Source organism: Ictalurus furcatus, chromosome 11 (genome assembly GCF_023375685.1).
Source record: "Ictalurus furcatus strain D&B chromosome 11, Billie_1.0, whole genome shotgun sequence".
NCBI classification, from domain to species: domain Eukaryota; kingdom Metazoa; phylum Chordata; class Actinopteri; order Siluriformes; family Ictaluridae; genus Ictalurus; species Ictalurus furcatus.
In genome coordinates, this window is record NC_071265.1 from 1,385,932 (window position 1) to 1,402,500 (window position 16,569).

A 16,569-nucleotide genomic window follows, 5' to 3' on the forward strand; every position below is an offset into this window, starting at 1 on the left:
AAGTTTCACATTTCCCAGTTGCCTTGCAACAGGAACCATCAACATTTACCTCAGAAACGTTAACAAGTTCATGGAAAAATACTCATAACAACTAAAACCAATTGCACTTGGCTAACCAATCTAGCGAGAACACTGGAAAATACAATGCTAACTGCTCCATCGTGACGTGATGATCATTTCGCTAGCTAGCTAGCTGCAAAACCTTTCACCTGTACACAAAATCAACGTAAAGACAGAATGACCGTCAGTGAGAGCGTCAAGGTTTTCCTCAGAAATCGTAACAAACGAATAATTACACACTCACAGATAGGGCACAGTGTTTACACTCGGCATCGACTGCTAACTACATTCACTCCTCCATAGCGGGGAACGTCAGCACTGACTCGCAGCTGCGCTAGCATTATTATTCCTACAAATATCATTCTTTTTATATAAAACATACTGAAATCACAAATCAGCTAGGCTAGTAATGCGTATCTTCGAGAGTATATATGGACTTTTAAACATTTCGCAAACAAAGTGCTTTAAAAACGCTTTAACACACATACGAGCTAGCGAGCTAGCGAACATGGTCTGTGATACATACGATTGATCTGAATTGCAATACCGCCCTTCTTCCTGTTCGGAAGACGCCCATATATAGACAGACAGACATCACAAGTTAGACGCACCTTGATATACTGACCGACAGATCCGCAGGCAGGGTGTTTATACGAAGTATTCAGATGATGTGTGTGTGTGTGTGTGTGTGTGTGTGTGTGTGTGTGTTGTATACCATGGGACTGCTGAAGGCGGTGTGTTTGGACAGGATGCTGGCCCGCTTGGCCTCGGCTCGGCTCCCGGTGCGTCGGTGTGATTTGGTGCTCTGCGAGCGCAGGACGACTCGGCCGCTGTGCTGACTACACACGCTCTCTCTCCTCGGTAACGTTCCTCCGTGAGACACACACTCCTCTTCCTCAGAGTCCACGTCCTGGTACATCATCGCCAGCCTCCGCGCTGCAGCATCAAATAAAACAGAACGACATCCACCAACCGTCGAAAACACTCCAGGTTTATTATTCCTCATCTCCTCACGTTAATAAGGAAAAGTGCTGACCGTTTAACCCTCCGGCACGGTACAGAGCAGCCCCGTCACCACGATCACGTTATCCACTTGTCCTCCGATACACGCACGTGACCTCGGTCATTTCTCACGACCTCTACGCCATGTTCACGCCCGCGTGTTTGTTTACATAACAACGAACGACACCGACATTTCAACCGTTATGTCTTCTCGCCTGCCCCAGAGCTTTCAGATTAAGATCCCAGCTTCGTGGGATTTAAGATCTTAAGCGTCTCGGGCACTAGCACCGATTTTAATGAACACACGCTGTTAAAAAATGACAAGATATTAACAAAGAACATCTGAAGAAGAAAATTCTAGAAAGAATAATTCGCGTTAATCCCGCTGTATTCAGTGACGTCGGGGAGCGTACTCGCTGTAATGTTATTTCGGGAGATCGGTTTAATAAAGTAGATTCATTATTTATCTTAATTTCATTTATTTATTAGATTAATAGTAAATAGTCACGATTTCAACTGACGATTTTCTCCACTCTACGCAAATTCGGTACGACACGTTAACACGACAAATCCGAACGATCCTCTCGGACCGCTCGTCCGGCGCGCGTCGTCCGACGGTTCTTTAATTCCTTGCTCGCTACTTTAGTTCATACCTGCGATTAGGCCCCGCAAAAAATGTTAGAAAAACATAACCGTGGTTCCATCTCATCCCGTCATTAAACACGCACAGAGACATTACCAAGAACAAGTAAAGCTGAGCACGTGACGCAGAACTCGGACTGGTTTCCACACCGATTAGCGCGCTAGTCGGGTCGTGTTCAACGAGAGACTTGCTGCTTGCTAGCCTGAATGTTTAGTCTAAAAATCGATTTTAAAACAACAACAACAACAAAAACAAACGAATTCACAAAACTGTTCTTGTCTTCTGTTGAACGCTACACAATAATACAACTAAAAGTCATGTTTATATTAAAAGCGGTCCATCTCCATGTTGTCCCCTGTTGAAAACTATGCATTTCCTTTTAAGGAAAACTGGGCAGCGCTGAGCCGAACTGTCCTGTCTAGGGGCGGGGCTAATTTCTGGGCCAGAAAGACATAAACTCCAGCTTGAAACAATCTACTTTTTTAGATATTGGACATTACTGTTGAAATTATACTGGCGTTACAGCTCTTAAAACATCTTTAAAACGTTACAAAGAGCCGATTTAAAAAGATATTCTGTTCAAATAACAAATCGGCTTCGTTTTCGGGTTTTTTTTAAAAAAAAAAATTGAATTCCCTGGCCAACAGGAGAACTATTCCAATTGCAAAGCTGTAAGCAGAACACGAAGGTGACGAGACGAGGTCCGGCTCACCGTTAGCGTCGTGCGAGTACTCGACTCCGGCCACGGTGCAGCGCCGGAACACCATCTTGTTCTCGGTGAGCGTTCCCGTCTTATCGGAGAAGATGTACTGCATCTGGCCGAGGTCCTCGGTGATGTTCAGAGCTCGGCACTGCAGGTGAGAGTCCGTCTCCTCGTCGTACAGATCCAGGTCCTGGTGGATGAAGTAAACCTGGCAGATCTTCACGATCTCGATGGAGACGAAGAGCGAGATGGGGATCAGCACCTGAGCACGAGGAGGAAGGAAAGATCACGTATAAAGAACATGAGCACGCCGGAGAAGACCAGCACTCGAACGGGACGGGAGTGTACGGTGGAAATATTAGACGTTTGAGCTTCCTGCGGGGGTTTGAGTTTTTAAATAAATATATTTTTCAGCCTTGGATAAGTTAAGGATGGGAAAAATAAATGAGGATTTCTAAAGCTTGGTTGATTATGCATTATATGCAAATTTATTTAAACAACGAAGCCTGTAATATTTTACAGAGTAGAAACACGGAGAAAATACAAAAAAACTACAATGTAGAAAATTCATTTTCATTTATTCATCATTTCACTGTTTCAATAATTGACTTATTTACTTATAAGAGACGCGTGAAAAAAAATCATTTGTTCAACCCGAGAGTAAAAACCCAATAAAAATGAACTAACATTCAGTATATACGCTCACTGCATCGGGCATGACATAACGGCGTTATAGACTCCATATATTCTGAGGTATAATAAATATGTTGAGATAAAATAACCCGAGGAAACGTTTCATATTTCTATTTCTAGAATTGTAGAAAACGTTAACGCTTGAACCCTGGAGAAAATATTTATTATATTTAAAATATTATTTATTTCATTAGGAACGAAACAGTAATGAAGTTTTAAACGCTGGAAGTGTGGCCACACCGGGAAAAATCAATCAAAGCAAATAAACATGTATAAAAATGTATTCACGATAATATTGTGGTAAGGAAGATCTATTCAAAGTGTGAGGACCTTCTACATGACCTTTCGTGCTTCAGGCTCAGGGATGATGATGATAAAAAATAAACACGATATGATAAAGCCGTTAAAAACGCAGCGAGGTCAGGTACCAGCTCCAACACGTCCGTGCAGATCCGCGTGCGATATTTACGCTTATCTTACGTTAAATACTACGTTACGCATCACCGCGCAGCGCAGAGAGCCGCTATCAGCTCCTGGTTCTGCTGCAGCGTGGCTCCTCCTCCTCCTCCTCCTCCTCCTCCTCACCTGGAACACGATGATCATGGTGAGGAACAGATACACGGCCGAGACGACCGGAGACAAATCTGTTCCCTCAGGACTCAGAACATCAAACACGGGCCTCTTATCTCCGTACTGATACATCCACAAACCGTGACCTACACACACACACACACACACACACACACACACACACACACACACACACCACCGTGCGGTTCTAAATAATCCGAGGCTTGTTTGTACATCATGGTTTTGTGTGAATGAGCGCGTTGTTGGTACCGATGGCGGAGAACAGACACATGACCAGCAGGATGATGACACACCAGAAGACGTCCACGTTCATCCGTCGCTCCAGTTTGCTGCGTTTGTACCGCGGCCCGTTGTTGTTCAACATGGCTTTGGTTTCGTGACCTGAAAAACAACAGAACAAACACTCAAACAACCTCAAAGCTTCGGTTACTGACCTCACAGCCGCAGAAGAAGAAGCGTAAACTCGTCCGTCCTGAAGATGTGGGAAAACTTCAAGTTACAGCGTTACCCCCGACTGCTACGAAGCGCCGACACTGGAGGCTCCTTCCGTACGTGTTACATAAACATCTCCTTACAGGAAACTTCACCATAACAATGATTTTTTAAAAATGTGTTTATAAAGTGGAGCGTCAGCTGTACGAGTCGCCGTGAACGAGCTGTTACTATAGAAACGATAACGCGTTGGAACGAAAATTAGAGCAAAACTGCTGACCAATCAGAATGCTGAATTCAACAGCCTCATGGGAGGAGCTCCGATTGAGTGAGAAGTGGTTTGGTCAAAGTGGGTGGAGCCTCATTTGAATGAGTGGCCATTTGATTTGTGTGGGCAAGGCTCTAATTGGCTGAGGTAGGTGATGAGTGCATGAAGGGTGGTTAGATTAGACTGGGCGGAGCTCTGACTGGATGAGTAGCAGTTAGAGCGGGCGGAGCTCTGACTGGATGAGTAGCAGTTAGAGTGGGCGGAGCTCTGACTGGTTGAGTAGCAGCTACAGTGGGCGGAGCTCTGACTGGATGAATAGTGGTTAGAGTGGGCGGAGCTCTGACTGGATGAATAGTGGTTAGAGTGGGCGGAGCTCTGACTGGATGAATAGTGGTTAGAGTGGGCGGAGCTCTGACTGGATGAGAGGTGGTTAGTGAACTGTGATTTGATAATTGTTGGCAGAGATTTGAGTAGGTGAGAGGTGGCTTGACTGGAGTGGGCGGAGCTTTGAGGGGGTGAGGGGTGGTTAGATTAGAGTGGGTGGAGCTCTGACTAGGTGGTTTGTTACCTGCGTAGATGACGATGCCCACAGCTTCCTCTGTATTGCGAATGGTGCAGCCTCTGAGCAGCAGGTTGTCTTTGTAGAGACCATCTCTCCTTCCGTTACGATGGATTCTGTCTCACACACACACACACACACACACACACACACACACACACACACACACACGTTATTATATAAGACACAATGCAGATTAATAACAGTGCCTCAGGTTGTGGAGTGATCAGAGTGGTGGCTTCACCGCATCGCACGCAACATCAGCACGAAGAGGAGCAGGAGAAATGACTCGCCTAGCAGGACTACAGAGTGTCCTTGCAGCGTTAATGCAATAAAACACACACACACACACACACACACACACACACACACACACACACACACACAGCCTCCGGGCCTTTCACCCTCCTCACTGGCAGCCCGAGGCTCTCTGGGGTAACTGGGTAACAGAGCGACGGCTGCACGCCAGCAGCATCTGTTCTCCATCACACCGAGATATAAATGTCATAATCATTCTCCACCCTGTCAGCTGACTCGCTGCCCTGCTGCCATCAGCAAAAGGTCTTCATCTGCTGCTCTAATGCACGCACACACACACACACGCACACGCACACACCGAGAGGATCCTACTGCTACACACTCTCAGAAATAAAGCTACTTCTCAAATGGTACTCTTCCTTGCTTCCATACCTTTACACCTTTAATAATAGTTTAAAGTACATAATCAGACTCTATAACTTAATGGAAGGTAACACAAACACCCTCCCAGGGAAAAGATACACACTAAAGGTACAAAACAGGGACCTTCATGGTACCAGACCAGCAACTAGATAAAGTACTTTCATTTCTGAGACTGTAGTACTCGTCATCGCGGCTCGGTGACTAAACCAAAGCCAGACAGACTGTAACTAATTACTGCAATGAACTTGGTTCACCTCATAACTCGAGGTGGGCGGAGCTACAATTATTTTTTCTATTCATTTTCACACTAACGTTTTCACATCCCTAATTTTTAGAGTAGGAGGAGCCCTGATTGGGTGAGAGGAGGTTTGGTCAGAGTGGGTGGAGCTCCATCTTTGGGTGAGAGGAGGTTTGGTCAGAGTGGGTGGAGCTCTATTCTCTGATTGGGTGAGAGGTGGGTTGGTCAGAGTGGGTGGAGCTCCATATTTGGGTGAGAGGAGGTTTGGTCAGAGTGGGTGGAGCTCTATTCTCTGATTGGGTGAGAGGTGGGTTGGTCAGAGTGGGTGGAACTCCATATTTGGGTGAGAGGAGGTTTGGTCAGAATGGGTGGAGCTCCATCTTTGGGTGAGAGGAGGTTTGGTCAGAATGGGTGGAGCTCCATCTTTGGGTGAGAGGAGGTTTGGTCAGAGTGGGTGGAGCTCCATCTTTGGGTGAGAGGTGGTTTGGTCAGAGTGGGTGGAGCTCTATTCTCTGATTGGGTGAGAGGAGGTTTGGTCAGCGTGTGCGGGACTTTGCTTGACGAGCGATGGTTTCATTAGAGTGGGCGGAGTCCATTTACACGCCAATGTTTTTTTTCTCAATTCAGGAGTGGACAAATCAGCCCAGTCCCATGGTTTGGCTGCCTGGAAACGTACCTGACGTGACCATCATAAAGTAAAACACGTACAGCAAGCTGGTTAGCTAGTTAAGTGCATGAACACGCAATGACTAAGGGGAAATGAAGGAGTTTACTTCAAGCGGATTATAATCATAAACATCGTAATGTAGAAGATTTTTTCTACGAGTTCGTTTCCTCTTCACATCGCGTGTAAAACATATTCAAGTCTGGCTCGCGTCTATATTTCCTCAAGAAATGTACGAGAGGTCTGCGCTAGAATCGTTTCGTTTCCACGGACCCGGACGTTCCTGATTCATTTGCGGAGTGAACACGTCCTACATTCACAACAACCGCTTACGAGCACGGCGCTGTAAGGTTACAGATTACACACTCAGCAATTACACCCGAATACTCGCTTACGGATTCAACTCCAGCGTTGCAGCACGTTAACACATGAAGGTCGAACCGTTATTCACTTACATGTAGCCACGGAAACGGTTCAGGTCGTTGTTGGGCTTCTCACACTCGATAACGCTGTTGTACTTCATGTGGTCGAACTCCGTGTCCTGTAAAAAGGTTCGTTTAGACTCTCAGTGGTGCTTTAAATCACATTATGGGACAGAAAACGTAACAAATGACATCATCTCTTTATTGTGCTAGTCTCCAGTCCTGTATTCTCCTCAATTCCAGCTCCGCCCACAGCCGTTTATAGAGCAGACGCAGGCAAGTGACGCGCTTCGTGGTGTTTTCATGGTCTACAAACAGGAGCTGTGTTTAGATGATTACTGAAGTCTGACAGTGATTTTACGTGGGGGGGAAAAAACAAAAAACTCCAGATTTACTGCTTAACTGGGATGAACAGGGTTTAAAATGATTATAATAAGTATTATTTACAGTCGTTGTTCTTTATTAATAATCAGAAGTATATTTACAAAGTTATTCATAACGGCAGTTAATAGACCCGCTAGCTAGCTCAAAGTTAACCGATTAATAAGTAACTTAATTTTTTTAATAATACAAAAAAAAAATGTCTAAAATGTTCACAGAACATCTCTACATCCATCTATTCAACCTCATTAATAAATATACATAATTATGCAAATTAGAAAACACCCCCTCATGTCATTAACATCATTCATTTTAATCACTGATTTGTTCCGCTCATTCATTTCTAAAATCATCTGCATATCGGATGTAATTGGTCTGAAGTAGTTGTGACATCACAAACTGAGCTCCTCCATAGCTCCGCCCCTAATCAGTTTTTATACAGAAGCACTGACGCGAACATTTTTATATACAACGTGGGGGAAAAAATTCACTGGGCGGATTAAGTTTCATATGTTATAGTGTGTGTGTGTGTGTGTGTGTGTGTGTATAAGTATAAAACACAAATATATATATTATATACACATATATACACACACACACACACACACATTTAAATAGAAGTATATTACTTATAACTACATTTTTACTTCGTGTGTTATTATTACTAATATTTGAATTATATTATAATTTGCTTTTAAAATATTATTTATTACACATTTATTTTTTCTATTCTTAAAATTACTATTACTGGATTTTTTAAAAGTCTTATTTGTTGTTTGTATCTTGTTCAGCAGAGTTCAGAGCACTTTGGAAGCCACTGAAGTAAAATGTTTTATTTTTGTGTCACTTCAGTGGTCATTTGTTGTCTGTTTAACTTCACCATCTGGTTTTAAAACTAAAACACTTTGACCAGGGTGTGTGTGCGAGTGTGTGTGTGTGTGTGTGTGTGAGTGTGTGTGTGTGAGTGTGTGTGAGTGTGTGTGTGAGTGCGTGTGTGAGTGCGTGTGTGAGTGCGTGTGTGAGTGCGTGTGAGTGTGTGCATGCGCGATTGAGATGAAGTCACAGGTCAGTGGCAGGAGTTTTGTGCTTTAACAGAGTAAATACGGAGCAGCTGAATCCACTCGGTGAACAAACCGACAGTAAAAAACACCGCGAGCACGACACTTCCTGTTTCTCCTGCAAACCGTCACACGGAACTTCCTGTGGAAAAAACGTTTCACGGTGACGCTACCTCAATAAAACACAGCGTCTGTGCACTCACCAGGTCGATGAAGCTGCGCACCACCTGTCTCTGCTTCAGGTTGGTCTCTCCGTCCAGCGTGGCCGTCTCGATGTGACACAGCCGGTCCGGATCGCTGGAGCTCAGCAGCAGCACGTCGGCCGGAACGATCTCGTTACAGCGCAGCCGGATGAAATCTCCCACACGGACCTCCTTCCAGTACCGCTCCACGTAGCGCCGCTCGGCTCTGGAGAGCAGACACACACACACACACACACACACACACACACCGATTACATGCCGGGTCACGGCACCACCGTACAAACCAAGAGTGGCATCATACTGGAATTCTATCCGTATCACTTCAAAAAAAGTCCAAGGACCGGTGTTCAGTTAAACGTGGTTAGAATTCCGAAAGATGTTTAATCTGTTCGACACACGTACATATAAAGATCGCTAACCATAATTCATTCCACAATCCACATCGCTGACTGAGAACTGCAGTCGTGTGGGCGTGTCTTTAAACCCATATATGGACTCAAAAAATGACCGTGAATAATTATCACTAAACAACAATGTAACGATCGTAAAAAGAGCTTCGTAACATTACTGACAATTAACATTAACGTCTCTGTAGCAGATAAAACACTTCAAAAGCAGAATAACATTCCCATCAAACCCCTTCAGCTTAGAAACGGAGGTGATGTATTGTGACACACACACACTCTCACACACTCTCACACACTCTCACACACTCTCACACACTCTCACACACTCTCACACACTCTCACACACTCTCACACACTCTCACACACACACTCTCACACACACACTCTCACACACTCACACACACACTCACACACACTCACACACACTCACACACACACTCACACACACTCACACACACTCACACACACACTCACACACACACTCACACACACACTCACACACACACTCACACACACTCACACACACTCACACACACTAATTTGTCTGTTTTCCATGGAACTATTTTGAGACTCAACATAAAGCCAAGCTCTCTCTCTCTCTCTCACTCTCTCTCTCTCTCTCTCTCTCTCTCTCTATATATATATATATATATTTAAATAAGGTCTGTAACTTCCGCTCATCTTGAGTCAACAACACTAAAGATAAGTCATTTTTTTTTTTAAACAAATCTGACCAACAGAGTCAGTGAGTTCCATCTCGGTTCAGTTTCTCGGTCAGAGAGAGAGCAGCGTCAGCCCGAGGTGATGATCAAATCTCCACCTCACCCTTCCAGAAAAAAATAACATAAATAACTGTACAGGAGCTGAGCAAACACGGACACAGACACCGGGCCTCTCGACACGCGGTGCGGGAAACAAACCTCCTCTCTGTTCCCGTTTCCCGCCCTTCCCTGCTCTAGAACACGGAGCTTCTGGTGACCAGAATCCCCGGATTAAACACGAGACGAGAGGAAGAGGAGAGAGCTGAAGTGAAGCAGAGAGAGGTGGAGTGAGGCAGAGTCAGGTAGAGTGTAGTACAGTGAGGCAGGGTGAAGTAGAGCAAGGCAGAGTGAAGTACAGTGAAGGGGGAGTGAAGTTTCGAGAGGCAGAGTGAGGCACAGTGTAGTACAGTGAGGCAGAGTGAAGTATAGTGAAGGGGGAGTGAAGCAGAGTGAAGTACGGCGAGGCAGAGTGAAGTATAGTGAAGGGGGAGTGAGGCAGAGTGAAGTACAGTGAAGGGGGAGTGAAGCAGAGTGAAGTACGGCGAGGCAGAGTGAAGTATAGTGAAGGGGGAGTGAGGCAGAGAGTAATACAGTGAGGCAGAGTGAAGTACAGCGAGGCAGAGTGAAGTACAGCGTATATTTTAATAGCAGATTTTATAGTTCACTTTAGCCTAGTGCACACTACATGATTTCCCCCTCCATAACAAAATCGCTGTGCGTTACCATGGCAACCGCTAGTGCTGTGTGACAGGTTCAGCAAGGCGATGTGCGGTTTGTTGAAGACACCTGGACGTTCTGTTTAATGCACGTTTAACCTCCTCCGTGATGAATCGTGTAGCGTGAGCCCCTGTACACCGAGCAGCGGGAACAGCGCTGAGAAACAGCCAATGAGAGTCCAAGAGGAAATCAGATCCATCATCTCCCGTCACGTGCAGCAGATCCCTGAACCCAGTGTGACGTGTACACACAACGGCACTTCCAGAAGAAACCACACCTCCGGTATACCTCCAGTTCTCTTCGCAGAACAGACAAGTCTCCCCACCGATCCTTCCTGCACCCTCTTTTCTGGTGTTCAGTGTACTCCCCTTCACACCTGGATCGAGACCCACGGTTTTTGGCGGACCGGAGTTCAGCTGTGGACGCACCATTTCCTCCTGCTGCTTCACGAGGAAGGGGTTCTGCATCAGCGTCTGAGCTGGGCAGAAAGGTTCAGAACGCCACACTGCTACATGACATCACTACACAAACCTCGTCGCGTGCTCAAATCCCGGCGTAGGACACGTCGTTCACAGCTCAGCCTGCGCTATACGGACGCTAAACCAGGAAACTTTACGCTCCACCTCGCCTCATGGAGAACTCACAGCGGCACGCTCATTTACTAACTCCAAAGTCCAGCATCAGCATAATCCCCGTGACTGAGCACGCTATAAAACTCTCCCAGTTGAGATTTGTGGCTTCATTTGCATATTCAAGTCTCCTCTGGCATCCGTATCGCAATAACGTTTAACAAACGACGCAGACGTGCCAAAGAAAACGCGCCCGTGTTCCAGCGCCTCCCGCTAGACGACAACACGTCCTCGGAAGAGCTGGACTATGAAATAAAACGTTTACATTAACGCTACTGAGTCAACAGCTCTCCAACACAACCGCGTCTAAAGATCGACTCCTCGCTCGGAACCTCGACCGAGGCGGTACTGAAAAAAGTACCGGGTACCAGGAACTATCCACAGTGGAAACCCCCAAAAAGGCGAGCAGCGCCAAGCCGAGCCGAACCGCGCGGTGGAAAAGCGCCAGAACACGCCTGCTTCAGGCCCAACAGTGTGATCACTACAGCGAGTGCAGAGCTCCAATCTCACACGATCACATCTCACCACCAGAGAATTTTGATATAAACAAGGGATCAAAGAATGTTCTGTATAAAGAGTGTGTGTGTATACAGTGTGGGGGAGAACCCAGAACCAGGTTCTGACCCAACCCAACACAGAGATAATACCCCAGCATTCCTGTCCTCCTCAGCGGCCTCCGATCTCTAAACTCAGGCCAAGATGCACACGTGCGCACACATGCACACGTGCACACACACACACACACACACACACACACACACACACACACACACCTTCAAACCCGAAACACATTATTGTAATAAACATCATGTTCCAAGTGTTTAGAGAACACAATAGAGATGCTGCAAGTCTTAAACACACAGGAAAGGTGGAGAACACACACACACACACACACACACACACACACACACACACACACACACACACAATTAATAGCTATTGTTCTCCAAAATGTCTTGATATATGAACCTAAGCCATGTCTTTGTCTGTCTGACACTCTCTCTCTCTCTCTCTCTCTCACACACACACACACACACACACACACACACACACACTGCAGAAGAAAAAAAAAATCAGATCAAATCAAAAAAGATCAAATTTGCAACAAATGATAGACAGAAAGAATTTTTTAAAAATGGAAAGAAAAGACAATGAGGAAAAAAGAAAAAGTTAAAAGGAAGGAAAAAAAAAGAGAAAAAAGAAAACTAGAAGAGAAATAAGAGAATAAAGTCGCCCAATGAAAGAGGCGAGTGGGTCAAAAGCAGAAGGAACAAAGATGAGAGTTGAACGAAGAAGCCAGTACGACTGAAACAAACAGAGTTCTGAAAGTGGAGTCGCGTGAAGATTACAAGAGGAAGATTTTGACCCAGAAGCGTCGACTCGGAGCGCTCTCAATGTTAACGCTGATGATTCTAAAGTAAAAACGCCCATGTGTTTCAGCTTCTGCTCAACACTGAGGAGCATCTCACAGAGAACGTGTGAATAAACACTTTAATACAGAAGCCCTGACACGCAAGACGTGAAATGTGCTTCAGTTCCTGTCATTACTCTGACCGAGTCGTTATATTACCAATTCAAAATAACAAGGTAATATCCTGGAATAACGAGATGCTAAGACAAGACGACGAGATGCTAAGACGAGACGATGAGATGCCAAGACGAGACGACGAGATGCTAAGACAAAACGATGAGATGCTAAGAGAAGACGAGATGCTAAGACGAGACGACGAGATGCTAAGACAAGACGATGAGATGCTAAGAGAAGACGAGATGCTAAGACAAGACGACGAGATGCTAAGACAAGACGACGAGATTCTAAGACAAGACGACGAGATTCTAAGACAAGACGACGAGATGCTAAGACAAGACGACGAGATGCTAAGACAAGACGACGAGATGCTAAGACAAGACGACGAGATGCTAAGAGAAGACGACGAGATGCTAAGACAAAACGATGAGATGCTAAGACAAGACGACGAGATGCTAAGACAAGACGAGATGCTAAGACAAAACGATGAGATGCTAAGAGAAGACGAGGAGATGCTAAGACAAAACGATGAGATGCTAAGAGAAGACGAGATGCTAAGACAAAACGATGAGATGCTAAGAGAAGACGAGATGCTAAGAGAAAACGACGAGATGCTAAGACAAAACGATGAGATGCTAAGAGAAGACGAGATGCTAAGACAAAACGATGAGATGCTAAGAGAAGACGAGATGCTAAGAGAAAACGACGAGATGCTAAGACAAAACGATGAGATGCTAAGACAAGATGACGAGATGCTAAGACAAGACGAGATGCTAAGACAAAACGATGAGATGCTAAGAGAAGACGAGATGCTAAGAGAAGAAGACGAGATGCTAAGAGAAGACGACGAGATGCTAAGACAAAACGATGAGATGCTAAGACAAGACGACGAGATGCTAAGACAAGACGAGATGCTAAGACAAGACGAGATGCTAAGACAAAACGATGAGATGCTAAGACAAGACGACGAGATGCTAAGACAAGACGAGATGCTAAGACAAAACGATGAGATGCTAAGAGAAGACGAGATGCTAAGAGAAGAAGACGAGATGCTAAGAGAAGACGACGAGATGCTAAGACAAGACGACGAGATGCTAAGACAAGACGACGAGATGCTAAGACAAGACGACGAGATGCTAAGACAAGACGACGAGATGCTAAGACAAGACGACGAGATGCTAAGAGAAGACGAGATGCTAAGAGAAGAAGACGAGATGCTAAGAGAAGACGACGAGATGCTAAGAGAAGACGACGAGATGCTAAGACAAGACGACGAGATGCTAAGAGAAGACGACGAGATGCTAAGACAAAACGACGAGATGCTAAACAAAATGAATTGGTAAAACAAATTAATGAGATACCAAAACGAAATGAGATGAAGACAGAATAATGACCTTGTAAGACAAAATGATACTAAAACAAACTGAGAGAATACAAAATAACCTTTGTAAGTAGGGATGCACCGAATGTCCGGCAACCGAAATTATCCGGCCGAAAATAGCAAAAAAAGCATTTTCGGTGTTCGGCGAATGAGTGAGAAGGCCGACTAACTTTGACGGAACAATGACGTGTTTAATGACGCGAGCAAACAGCCTAGCAACCAGAGTGAGACGCGCGAATGCCACGAGCTCCACTTCCGGCAGCGCTCGGAGCGACGAGGGGGCGCGCAGGCACGAGCTACGAGCACGAGCACATGCTCTTCAGATGTTGACAACCGTGACATTGTTTACTGTGGACACGTGCGTTTGCTTTGTTTCTGTTCCGGAGAATTGTGTCACGTCGCGAGACGTAAGGGAGTAGAGTACGGAAGCAGGTGAAGACGTATTTATTTAAGGGAACAGAACATTAACACCGTATCTAACTCTACTACATCTACTCTAACCCTCGGCGAGGTGTACAGGGACGCGCGCGACATCTCCCCAATATCACCCGCCCTATAGAACCCAACAGAACCAGTTTCCAAACCAGTATTTTACTCCTTTATTCATTTATGTAAAGTTATATCGTGCCTTGTCGGTAGCCTGTGCCTGCTGGAATGAAAAACTGGTCAGTGTTAAATAAATATTTTGAAATTGTAGTTTTTGTCATTGATTTTTTTTCTTTGAAAAGCAAGACAAAATAGTAGAAAGCACATTCTGACTATTTCATTTATGCAGTGGTGAAAAAATGGCAAAATAAATGGAAAAAACGTGTTCGGCTTTCAGCCGGGACAGATTTTTGAGAGCTTGTGGTTCAGAGTTTCTGTATTTAAAAATCCACCCTCCAGCTGAGAGGTCAGGATTGCCAACAACGTTTGTTTATATCTCACATTTAAAAACAACAAGGTGACCACGGTGCTTTGCATGGCGAGGCCCTAACACTCGGAGATAGATGAGGATATAGTTACACACACTCAGTACGGTTAGAGCAGAGAGAAGAGGGAAGTCTAAGATTAAGACTGAACGCCCGACGCGCTCCAGCTCCCGTCCTGTTCAGGTGATTACGGACGATTCGAACATTTAATCGCAAGATACTGTACGGGAACATGGTGTGAAAACGAAACGGGGATAATCGTGCAGCGGAAAGTTCCGGAATAAGCGTGGTGAATTTATTCTACCTGTTCTCTCAGCTAAACCTGCGCGCTGATCATCGGCAGAAACCTGTTACCCTGACCACCGTTACACCTCGCTACGAGCAGATCCGACAGCGCAGAAGAACCTGAAACAGTGTGTGTGTGTGTGTGGGGGGGGGGGGGGGGTCTGGATTCCCCCTCGGTGCTCAACAGCACAGGAAGTACAACCATCAGCACTGAGTAAAGATAAAACGACACCACACACACACACACACACACACACACACACACACACACACACACACACACACACACACACTACAGTCAACAGTGAGATTATAAAGTGAAGTGTCACACAGTTATAAAATGTTATATCGTTATAAAATAACGATTATTAGAGGATCTATTTTTAGATGAAAACACGTTAAACGTGAATATTTTCCCCACGTGACTCGAAACAAGTTTATTTCAGCAGATTTGACACCTTGGACGCTACGTGTCGTGTACAGCGTGCGTTCTGTCGTTCTGTTCCCCAGCGGTACTCATTAAGGATAAAGCTAAATAACGGCATTAATAAATAATTCATTATATTTCCATGTGATTGTCTCTCCACTTACACACTGACAGCTGCTTTCGCAAATAACAGTGAGTGTGTGTGTGTGTGTGTGTGTGTGTGTGTGTGTGTGTGTGTATGCGCTAATGTTCAGGTGAATATTTCATTTTGAGGAAAGACAGCTTCAGTTTTAGGCATTCCCTGCATCTCGATCTCCTCATTTTCCGGTTGTTCTTGAGGCTGAGCTCAGAGGTCACCACAGACAAGCCCAAAAAATACAAATAAAACCAGAGGATTCAAACTGATAACATCAGATTTATATACATGTATAAATATGTATAAAAAAGCATCAAATATCAGAGAAATAGAACACTCCACGGTAACCGGCTCAGAAACATGCCACATGACCGCATGTGAAAAAAGCGGTACAGGCAAGGACTCATCCCCAAATCTCTGAGCACAAATACAGCTGATGCTAACAAGCTAACCGGCTAATGCTAGCCGCTAGCTAACATGCTAGCTACAAGATTAAATGCGGGTTAAATTTTATCTTTCAGTGTAACCTCATGGTACAGAATGTTCCATCCATCTTCTACACCGCTTTATCCTTTTCAGGGATAAAGCGTATCCTTTTCAGGGTCACGGGGAACCTGGAGTCTATCCCAGGGAGCATCGGGCACAAGGCGGGGTACACCCTGGACGGGGTGCCAATCCATCGCAGGGCACAATCACACACACACTCACACACCCATTCATACACTACGGACACTTTGGACACGCCAATCAGCCTACCATGCATGTGTTTGGACTGGGGGAGGAAACCGG

At 45.2% G+C, this 16,569-nt stretch overlaps 1 protein-coding gene across 1 annotated transcript in view; it reads right to left on the reverse strand.

Annotated features, from left to right (window-relative positions):
* Positions 1–16,569, reverse strand: part of atp10a (ATPase phospholipid transporting 10A) — a 61,946-nt gene that overhangs the window by 32,715 nt on the left and 12,662 nt on the right. Inside the window, exons 2-8 of the mRNA XM_053635973.1 lie at positions 8,599–8,803; positions 6,990–7,075; positions 4,961–5,067; positions 3,942–4,073; positions 3,687–3,817; positions 2,418–2,670; positions 776–996 (exon numbers count right to left, since the gene is read on the reverse strand). Of these exons, the coding sequence (XP_053491948.1) occupies positions 776–996; positions 2,418–2,670; positions 3,687–3,817; positions 3,942–4,073; positions 4,961–5,067; positions 6,990–7,075; positions 8,599–8,803 (1,135 nt within the window). The remainder of the gene's footprint in view (positions 1–775; positions 997–2,417; positions 2,671–3,686; positions 3,818–3,941; positions 4,074–4,960; positions 5,068–6,989; positions 7,076–8,598; positions 8,804–16,569) is intronic.